Source organism: Hirundo rustica, unplaced genomic scaffold (genome assembly GCF_015227805.2).
Source record: "Hirundo rustica isolate bHirRus1 unplaced genomic scaffold, bHirRus1.pri.v3 scaffold_135_arrow_ctg1, whole genome shotgun sequence".
Taxonomy (NCBI): Eukaryota; Metazoa; Chordata; class Aves; order Passeriformes; family Hirundinidae; genus Hirundo; species Hirundo rustica.
In genome coordinates, this window is record NW_026690221.1 from 76421 (window position 1) to 87453 (window position 11033).

General features: G+C 51.5%; 1 protein-coding gene across 2 annotated transcripts; it reads left to right on the forward strand.

Annotated features, from left to right (window-relative positions):
* The first annotated feature begins 7806 nt into the window (after window positions 1–7806).
* LOC120747656 (olfactory receptor 14I1-like) lies at window positions 7807–10350 on the forward strand. 2 transcript variants are annotated; one of them, XM_058424319.1, is made up of 3 exons: window positions 7807–7893; window positions 9090–9406; window positions 9767–10350. In XM_058424319.1, exons 2-3 carry the CDS (start codon window positions 9113–9115, stop codon window positions 10277–10279), a joined length of 807 nt encoding a protein of 268 aa, XP_058280302.1. In that variant the 5' UTR covers window positions 7807–7893; window positions 9090–9112; the 3' UTR covers window positions 10280–10350. The 2 variants fall into 2 exon arrangements, with proteins under 2 accessions (XP_058280302.1, XP_058280303.1); XM_058424320.1 differs by having other exon boundaries at window positions 10060–10315.
* The last annotated feature ends 683 nt before the right edge of the window (window positions 10351–11033 follow it).

An 11033-nucleotide genomic window follows, 5' to 3' on the forward strand; every position in this document is an offset into this window, starting at 1 on the left:
ATTCAGTCGGACAATTCGGGGTCTGGGGGAGCACTTGGGGGTCGAGGGGAGCACTTGGAGGTCAGGGAGGGGAATCTGGGGGCCCTTCGGGCTCCGGGCGGGCACTTGGGGGGCTCTGACGGGGCTCTCTGCGTCGCGGGGGATGATGGGAGTTGTAGGCACGGGTATAACACGGTTTAATTGGGCCGCGGAGCATCACGGGAGTTCTGGGCACAGCTCCAATGGCTCTCTGGGGTGCAGGGCATGATGGGAGATAAAGTCGCTGCTGGAATCGCCCTTCAAGTGAGCCGCGGAGCATGCTGGAAGTTGTAGTCCCGGAAGTGGCTCGAACGGAGCTTCTGGGGGTCCGGGAAGGCACTTGGGGGTCACTTTTGCGTCCCAGCCGTGACTTGAGGTCTTCAAGGGGAACATATATGGTTCGGGAGCACTTAAGGGGGGGCTTGGAGAGCTCTAACTGGGCTCTTTAGGGCGCGGGGCACAGCAGAATTTATAAGCGCGGCACTGTGTTTGGAGGGGCTTTGCTGCCACGGGGCTGATAGGAGATGTATTCGAGAAGTGGCCAGAAATGGGCATCTATGGGGTTGGGAGCATTGGGAACGCTTTTGGGGGGTCCTGAATGGGCGCGGAGGAGGCATTTAGTCACCCTGCAGGGTCTGGGGGACACTGATGGGACACGCAGGGGGGTGGATGTTCTGTGGAGCGCGGGGCATGATGGGCGTTGAAGTCCCGGCTCCGTTGGGGTTCAGTCGGGCCGCGGGGCGTGATGGGAGTTATAGGCAAACAGAAAAGATGGCGCAGGCAGCAAACCCCGCCCCTTGTGTCCCTATCCCCGTCGTTGATTGGCTGCGAGCGTTGATTGGCTGCGAGCGTTGATTGGCGGCAGCCTCCGCAAATAGAAAACGGCGGAGGCGGGAGAAGCTCTTTCAATCCCTCCAGTCTCTTCCCCTCTAGCCCAGGTTATCCCCAGTACAACCCTCCAGTGCCCCTCCAGTCCCACCCCGTACAGCACATTTCATCCTCAGTAAAGCCAAGTAAAACCCCAGTGCCCCTCCAGGCCCTCCAAGTGCAGCCCAGTCCCTCCCAAGACACCTGAGTTCATGCCTGTTTCCTTCCAGTTCCCCCCAGTATCATCCAAAGTACACCCCTGTGTCCCCCAGTTTGCCCACAGTGTTCCTAGTGTCCCAAGTTTGTCCCAGTATCCCCCAGTATCACTCACAGTATCCCCAGTGTCACCCCAGTACGGCCCGGTATCACTCCCAGTATGTCCCAGTATGTCCCAGTATGTCTCAATGTACCCCCACAGTCCATCCCAGTCCGCCCAGATTCCCCCTCAGCCTTCCCCATGTTCCCAGGTTGTCCCAGTCCACCCCAGTAACACTCCCACTATGTCCCAGTGTCTCCCACAGCGTTCCCAGTGTCTCCCAGTGTGTCCCAGTCCTCCCCAGTGTTTCCAAAAAAACTTGGACTGCTCACAATTGCTGTGGCACCCAAACCCAGCAGTGGGGTCAGTGCAGTGTCCATGGCCACAGCCCCTTGCAGACCTCCTGAGGAGAGACCCTGGATCAATATCAATCACAGAATGCTGCAATCACCTCTGCTCCAAAGAGAAAAGTAATAAAACACAACCTTTATAACAGAAATGTGTATTTCTTAGAAACTCTTTCAAATCTTTCTCCATAACTGTTGTAGAAAACATTCATAATGAACTGTGCCAGACCAGAGGGAAATCAAGGCAGAGCCATGGTTTGTCAGGACTTGCTTGATCCCAGTGAGCCCCGTGGTGCATTTGGTGCTGAGCCCTCAGGGCCTGAGAGGAGATTGCACAAACCTTTCCAGCAGTCCAAGTCACAGGAAAAACCCAAAGTGTCTCACAGCATTCATGGGTCCCACTGAGGTCCATCCCCAACACAGGCTCCTCATGGACTCCTTGGAGGAGAGAATTGGAGGCCATGATTGCCCAAAAACCTCTCAGAGACTCAGTGTGGAAAGGACAACCTAAAGTACCTTAAAAAACTTGAATATCTCAAAGCATCAATGAGCTCCACTGAGTGTCAATACAAAGCCTCTCTAGGGACTCATTAAATATTGGATAATTGGAGGCCATGACTGCACAAACCTCTCAGGGATTCAGTGTCAAAAAGTACTACTTTAATGACTCTTAAGTACTTTGAGGCATTAATGAGCCCCACTGAGTGTTGTTACTGACAAAAGAACTCCAGGGACTAATTACAGCAGATAATTGGAGGCCATGATTGCACAAACCCCTCAGAGACTCCCAGGCCAAAGCAAAACCCAAAGTCCTTTGGAAAACCTGCAGTCCCTGGGAGCATTAAGGAGCCCCCCAGGGCCATTCCTGCCCAAGGCTCCCCAGGGACTGGTCCCAGCAGATCCCTGAGGCCACTGGGATGTGGGGGGATGCTGAGGGCAGGACAAGGGGCTGACAGTGCCCAGCCTCGCTGGGGCTGTGCCAGGAGGCCCCAGGGCCTCAGGACAAGGTGTCTCCTCACAGCCCTTGGTGGCACAGACCCTGCAGTGCCCCAGGGCACCAAGACTTGGCTTCTCCTGGGCACTGCCAGCCCTGCCAGGGCCCTTGGCCATGTCCAGCATAGCTTGTCCTGCGCTGTCCCACAGCTGCTGCTGTGTCCCTGCAGGCTGCACACTCCCATCTCGCTGCCCCCTGGCTCTGCCCTGCATTTCCCTTTCTCTTCTCCCTCATATCCTGGGATGGAACGTGGGAGAATGGGTCAAAGCTGTACCAGGGACGGTTTAGACTGCACAGGAGAAAGTGTTTCTTTCCTGAGAGGGTGCTCAAACACTGCACAGGCTCCCTGGAGAGGTGGTTGATGCCCCAAGGCTGTCAGTGTTTAAGAGACATTTGAACAGTGCCCTTAATGACTGTTTTCACTTTTGGTCAGTCCTGGAGGGGTTGGGCACTTGGACCAGACCATCATTCTGCTGTGAACTGCAGATCATTCCCAACGGGACTATCCTGGTCTGGTCTATCCCATTCCATAGTTCTACCTGTACATGGATCCCTGCAGCATCTGTGCTCAGACACTCTGACAACAACATTCTCCTTGGTTCTGCAGTGTCACAAGGATCCATGATCCATGAGGTTCTGTAGTGTCACCATGGTCTCTTTGGGTCCACAAGGCCTTGCTGTGCCACAATGGCCCCTTGGATTAATGAGGTTCTGTACTGTCAACAGGAATCTCCTTGTGATGTGCGGAGACAAGACTCTATAACTCACAGAGTGGTTATGAGAGTAGGTATGAATTTATTCAGCGCTGAGGTGCATGGGGATAACTCCTCAAAGACATGCACACCTGGGAGCTTTGTTTCTCCCTTTTTATCTCTACAAACTAGGGTTATACGATACGCCTAATACATATTTATTTCCTAACCCCGCCTGTCCCTGCTTCGTATTGAAATTAGTTCCACGCCTATTTGAGGCTGCGCACTGCTCCTTATTGATCACTCCGGTGGTCGTCGGGGGTCTTTGGGGATGAAGCACATAGTCATCCTCTGAGTTGAACTTTTCAACTTGTCTCCTTGCGCATGCTCTTTTGTTCTTTTGGCCATCTCCTATATCATGTTTCCGTTTTGGGGCGCAAAGAATGCGTAGATAATCAGTACCAGGTGGGCATAACGGTGACCAGAGCCCTAAAGGAAGAATTTAGAGGTCCACTGGGGCCAGAGAGAAGATTGATCTGCTGGGGGACTTGAAACTAATATGTGACAGACTGGTGCTTTTAAAGAAGAGTTCTCTGTTAATATCGTGTGCTCTTGCCAGGCACCCTTGCTTTATTTTCTATGTCTCAATAGGACTAATTAACATGAAAAGGGAGAAATCATTAGCAAATTGTGGTCAATTAATTAATGAAGAGAATTCTTTTATTCTGAACTAAGGTTTAATACCGTTTTTGGTTGTTAAAATGTATATATATTTTTATATAAATATAAACATGAGGTAATAAAATATAGAACATTGTTATGACAAATAAGAAAAACTAATTCTATATTTATTAATTTATCAAATTTGTTTTCATTTAAAAATACTTTTTTTTTTTTTAATGTTTTGGGATGTCAGTCCCAGGTTGGCAATGTCAGACATGGTGAGGTTTGGGTGAGCAGCAGGGTGTCCAAACAGGGTCAGCCTGCAAGGGGCTCATTTTTCTACATTCCTACACCTCCCAATGACACATTCAGCATCAAAATCACTTGGGGAATGTTTCAGTCACCTCTACAAAAATGAAAAAAAGAAAAAAAGAAAGAAAGAAAAAAACACCAAAAAACCAAAAATCAGGAGGTGCACTTTGAAATCATTTTCCTTAAGAGAATTCCAAACTGACTCCAATCAGCTGCATAAGCCTGGAGACATGAGGACAATTGAAGGAAGACAAAGAGCTACTGAGGGCTTTCTGTATTTTTATGAGCCCCACGGTGGATTTGGGGCTGCGTCCAGGACCCTCAGGCACTGAGAGAAGGTTGAAGAAGCTGCTCAAGGAGGCAGAAGCAAAACTCCAAGTCCCTTGGAGCATCACTGGGCCCTAGTGAGGGCAGGGAGTGCCAAAGGCTCCCCAGGCACTGGTGAGAGCAGATCCTTGAGGCCAGGATTGCAGGGAGCCAAAGGCTGTGAGCAGGGAACTGCAATGCTGAGCAAGGCCTGGGCTGGCTGGAGGAAGCAGAAAGGCCAAGCCCTGAGGCCAGGCCTGGCACAGCAGGGCCTGTCCCTCACGGGTGGCTGGGGGCTGTTTGTGGGGCAGGGGGATGGCAGGGGCAGCAAGGACAGATGTCATCAAGCTGTGTAACACTTGAAATCCTCACGCAACCAAGGGCTAGTGTGACACACCAGGGCCATTGGAAACAAGAGGCCATGGTGAGCTTGCTGGGCTGTAACACCCCAAACACCTTAATGATGGGGGTAACAAAAGGCTCTTTTACTCCAGTTTGGTGCACAGGAGAATCAGGACGGTGTCATGAGGTCAAAATGACACAAAATTTTACTTGCAAAATACAGAAAACCAAGGAACTTTGGCAAAGGATTTAATACAGCATTCAATTCATCATGGAACACTTACAGCAGTAACTTCATTAACTTAGCCCTTATAACCCGGAAACTATTAAACCATAAAGATGTTAAGCTACCCCATAATGCTTCAGGTAAAGAGGCTTAGAAGGAGAAGAAAAAGAGAGACAGAAAGACAGAAGAGGTATAGAATGATATTCATATTACTACAAACTGCTCGGGTTCCCGTGTGGGTGAGACACGAACCCCAGGAGAAGGAGGGTCCAGACCACGGGCTGAGCTCGTGTTCCATCATTTATACCCTTGGGCCTTCGTGCAGCCTTTGTGACACTTTGGATCCAAGGAGGCCATTGCTGACAGTGCAGAACCTCATGGAACTAAGGGTTCATGGTGACACTGTGGTGCCTCATGGAATCAAGGAAACCATTGTGAAACTCAGGGGCCACATGGAATCAAGGGAACATGGAAGAGGCATGGCTGGCTGGGCCTGCTGGGGTCTGTTGGACAGGTCTGGCTGATCATGGCATGTTGAGGGCTGTTGCTCATCTGGCCCTGAAGCCCTGGGGTCCTGTGCTCTTCTTCCTGTGGGAAAGACCTGTTCTCCTCCAGGGGCCCATGACCAAACTGGGTTTTCTCCTCCAAATTTCCTTTTATGCAAAGATTGTTGTTCCCAGATGAAATCTGCCAGGAGAGACAGATCTGGCTGGCTTGGCCACCCAGGATCCACCTCTCATCTGCCTTTGAGACACTGTGACCATGTGCTTTCATTTCCTATGGGAAAAAAAGCACCTTTCATGTCCCCGTGTGCATGACCAAAGTTGGGAATCCATCTCCAGAATTCCTTATATCCAAGGATAGCTCCCAGCCAAAAGCTGCTGGGAAAGACAAGTCTGGCTGGCCGTGACTTCTGAAGGGCTGCTTCTCACATGCCTTTGAAACACTTGGGCTCAGTGCTTTCCTTCCTAATGAAAAGAACTCTCCTTCCTGGCCAGGTGGTCATGGCCAAAACTGAGATTCCACCTCCAAAATTCCCTGTATCCAAGGATTTCCCCCAGATTAAAGGTGCCAGGAGAGACAGGTCCGGCTGCTTTGGTCCATGGGTCGCTACCTCTTATCTTCCTCCAAAACCCTTGGACTTTGCACTTTTCCTTCCTACAGATAAAACCATCCATCTCAACCAGCTGCCCATGGCCAAAATTGGGATTCCAGCTCCACAACTCTGCACATCCAAGGATTGCTGCCAAGCTGCCAGGACAGACAGGTCTGGCTGCCCTTGGCTTCTTGGGGGCTGCCTCTCACCTGCTTTGGAAACACTGGGGCTCTGTGCTTTCCTTTAGGTGGAAAAGGAACGTCTTCCTTGTCAAAGCACTCATGGTTGAAATGGAGATTCTACCTGCAAAATTCCCTCTATCCAAGGGTTGCTTTCAGACAAAAGCTACCAGGACAGAGAGGTCTGGCTGGCTTTGGCCTCTGATGGCTGCCTTCACCTGCCCCTGAAACATCGATGTTCCATGCTTTCCTTCCTATGGAAAGGAACCGTCCTTCTCCTCCAGGCGTTAATGTCCGAAATTGGTCTTCCACCTCTAAAATTCCAAATATCCTGGGACATTCGGAATACATATTCGATATTTGGGGATATATTTGCTCAGAGACGAAACCTGCCAGCACCGTCTAATCTGGCTGCCTGTGGCCCCTGGTCACTGCCCCTCCTCTGCCCCTGTGACACGTGGGCTCAGTTGTTTCCTTCCTATGGAGACCTGTGTGAAACTGGGGGGACCTCATGGAACCAAGGGGCCATGGCGACACTTTGGGGCCTGGTGGAACCATGGAGACCATTAAGACCCTTCACAGCCACATGTAACCAAGGGAACAATGTGACACCTCAGAGGCTCATGGAAGCAAGGAGCCATTGGGACACTGTGGGGCCCCATAGAACTAAGGGAACATGGAACAGGTTTGGCTGCTTTGGCCTCCCAGGACTCACCTGACAAGTCCAGCTGATCTTAGAATGTCAAGGGCTGCTTCTCATCTGCCCATGAAACACTGGGGCTCAGTGCTTTCATTTCTATGGAAAAGAATTTCCCCTCTTTTTAAATGCCCCTGGCCAACACTGGTATTTCCCCAAAAGAGTTTCCTACATGCAAGGGTATTCTCAGAAAAAAACCTGCCAGCCCTTGATGGCCCTGGCCTCTGGTGGTCACATCTCATTTGCCCCTGAAACAGCAGAGCTCTGTGCCTTCTTCCCCCTGAAAGAGGACAGGCCTTCTTGTCCAGCGGCTGTGGCCAAAACTGGAATTTTTCCTCCCAAATTCCATATATCCAAGGATTGCTCCCAGACAAAAGTAGCCACGACAAACAGGTCAGGCTTGTTTGTCCCCACCTGTCATCACTGCCTGCAGTGTTCTGCTCCAACTGGAACCTGGGGACACTTTCTCAGTCATGTCCCTCAGTGGGACCCATTAAAACTTCAAGAAACTTTGGAGTTTCAAACTCACTTTGGGTGCTCAGAACATTTTTTGAAGACACTCTCAGGAACTGAGTCGGATGTAAACAACCCCAAAGCCCTGAGAGGGTCATTAAAGTCCTTGTGCTGTGTCTGTGCTGCTGAGCTGGGCTGGGCTCCTGGCACAGAGGCAGCTCCTGGCAATCAAGAAGAGCTTCAAAAAGACATTTCACCTGATGAGCAGCTCCTCTCCCAGCCCAGCAGGGCTGAGGGCACTGCCTGCAGGTACCAGAGAGCAGTGAAGCAGACAGAAGCTTAAAGAAGCTGGAAGGACAATTCTGAGATTATTCATGGAGAAATGTTCACACCTTTTGAAAATACTGAGCTTCTTCATGGAGAAATCTTCACCACTCCTGACACAGTAAGTCTCTGGCTGCAGGGATCTCCTCAGGCTGACCCATGACAGGACTGACCTGACTGTAAGGATAGCTCTGCTGCCCTTTCTGCTTTGGGGGAGGATGTGCTCCAGAGCGGGGCTGCCCTGGGCACTGTCAGAGGGACAGGGCAGGACAGCTCCTGCTGCCAGGGACGGCTGCAGGGGCTGAAGCTGGGGCTGCAGCCAGGGGTGCCCAGGGCTGTCCTGCAGAGCAGCTCCTGCAGCCCTGGGGGCTCTTGGCCAGGCCAGGGCATCTGCCACCTGCCAGGGGCAGCTCTCATCCTGCCTGGGAGCTCCCCATGGATGGTGGGGGGAATGTGGAGGTGGAAGGAGCGACCCCCACCAGGGCAGATTCCTCCTGCTGTGGAGATGGTGCTGCATGGCCAGGGCTGCTCTCAGCTTTCTCATAAAGGAAGTCAAAGGGGCTGTCAGCATTGTGTCTGTGTCACTGAGACTCCTGCACTGTCACCCTGGGGATCAGCAGATCTGCCTCACATCTCCCTCAGAAAGTGCCTCCTCACCCTCCTCTGCCTACAGACAGCACCAGCAGCACCTTGGCTTGCAGCATCTCTGTTTGTCTGAGCTGCCCTTAAGGCCCTGCTGCCAGGGAGCTGCCCCTGGGCAGTGCCCTGTGCTGGGAGGGGTGTGCAGGGCAGAGCTGAGCCCCCAGGGCTGGGCTGGGCTCTGGGAGCACTGGCAGGGACAAGTCTTGGATACAGAGAAACAGCGCCCCGGAGGCACAACTGCAGGCAGTAGAGGGCCAGACTGTCCTTGGAATCTGTCCCTGTCCAGCTGTGCAGGGAAAGAGGAGGGTTTAGAGAAATTAATTTTGAAATTGTAGCCCTCAAAGAGTCCACTTTATTTTGTAACCATTTTTAAAGTGTGTTCATCGTGAAGGAGAGGGACGTGAAATGAACAAAGGGTACTGTGGGACCAGCAGGTCTGACTGCACTGGGCAACAGGGAGCTCTGTTTTCCTTCTGGGCTCCCCAGTGTTCAGGCTAAAAGAAATGCTGAAGATGAGGCAGTAACTCAGCTGCAGAACAAAAATCCCTCAAAAATAAAAATGTTATGTAAATTTCCCTTCCAAAAAGAGAAGTTGTTTTGAGGGGATTCCTAATGAAAAGCATAGGATTGACTCAAGGAAATGTGTCCCACCTTGTCAATGTCTTCTTTCAACAGTCCACGATGCCGACAGTGACGAAATGTCCAACAGCAGCTCCATCAGCCACTTCCTCCTGCTGCCATTGGCAGACACACGGCAGCTGCAGCTCCTGCACTTCTGCCTCTTCCTGGGCATCTCCCTGGCTGCCCTCCTGGCCAACGGCCTCATCATCAGCGCCGTAGCCTGCAGCCACCTCCTGCACACGCCCATGTTCTTCTTCCTGCTCAACCTGGCCCTCACCGACCTGGGCTCCATCTGCACCACTGTCCCCAAAGCCATGCACAATTCCCTCTGGGACACCAGGAACATCTCCTATTCAGGCTGTGCTGCACAGGTATTTTTCTTTGCCTTTTTCATTGCATCAGAATTTGCGTTTCTCACCATCATGTGCTACGACCGCTACGTGTCCATCTGCAAACCCCTGCACTACGGGACCCTCCTGGGCAGCAGAGCTTGTGCCCACATGGCAGCAGCTGCCTGGGCCAGTGGCTTTCTCAATGGTCTGGTGCACACAGCCAATACATTTTCTCTGCCCCTGTGTCATGGCAACACCCTGGGCCAGTTCTTCTGTGAAATCCCACACATCCTCAAGCTCTCGTGCTCACACTCCAAACTCAGGGAGCTTGGGCTTCTTGTGATCACTTTCTGTTTAGCCTTTTGCTGTTTTGCATTCATTGTTTTCTCCTATGTGCAGATCTTCAGGGCTGTGCTGAGGATCCCATCTGAGCAGGGACGGCACAAAGCCTTTTCCACCTGTCTCCCTCACCTGGCTGTGCTCTCCCTGTTTATCATTACTGACACATTTGTCTACCTGAAGCCCCCCTCCATCTCATCCCCAGCAATGGACCTCATGGTTTCAGTTCTGTACTCGGTGGTGCCTCCAGCCCTGAACCCCCTCATCTATAGCCTCAGGAACCAGCAGCTCAAGGAATCTCTCAGGAAAGCCATGACTGGATGCTTTTCAGTCTTTTTATTTTCGCCTAACAGCCCTCCCAGTGTTTTGCAGGGGACAGAAAGGAGCTGGAAACGCACCCCTGGTTTGACTCCTGCTGCACAGGCCTGGCACAGCATCAGTTCTTTCTCTCAGCGTTCTGCCTCCATTGAGAGCCTGCGAGTGGGTAAGATCCTGGGAAGGGACAAAGCCAGGCCAGTGCCCCAAATTAACCAAAGGGATATTCCAGACTGTATGACATTAGTTCCGGTGTAAAAGCTAAGGAAAAAGGAGGAACAGGAGGCATTCCCTATCTACAGTGCATTCCTTCTTGATCAGCCACTCCTCCTGAGGAAGTCCTGCTTCTTGGGAAGTGGCTTCCCATCTTGCTGATGGGAAGTAGAGAATAAAATTATATGGTTTTTACCTCGTACCCAGTGCATGTAAAGCGTCCTTTTTGCTATAGAAATCTTCCTTATGTCAACCTACAAGTTGTCTTCCATTTTATTTTCTCTGCCCTGTCCAGCCAAGGAGGGGAGTGCTAGAGTGGCTTGGTAGGCAAGTGGACTCCAGCACAGGTGTCTTGGTTTGAAAGACAGGTATCTGCTAGGGAGGGGCGAGGCCTCTCTAGGAATGGGGGAATACCCATCCCCTTCCCTCAAGTTATTATAATTTAGAAAATTAAAGGAGTTTTTTCAGGCAGAGCTATGGGGAAAGGAATAACAGTTCTTTACTAGTAAATATAACAGGACAAACAAACAACTACAGCAATAATAATAATAAACAGAACCAAGAACCTCGAGGGGCTTTGTTTCACAAGCCTGGGGCAGTCTGATCTCTTGGTCCCCTCCCCAAGAGCACCGAGCTGGAATGGTGGGATACTCCGGGGCTGATGTCTGGAAACGGTGGGTTGTCCCCAGCAGGCAAAGGGGGATGTCCTGGCAGGCAATGTGAGCAGTGCTGAAGCAGCCACGATGGCTGGATGGGGCTGGCCCAGCTCCAGCAGGGCAGGCGAAGGGACTCCGAATTC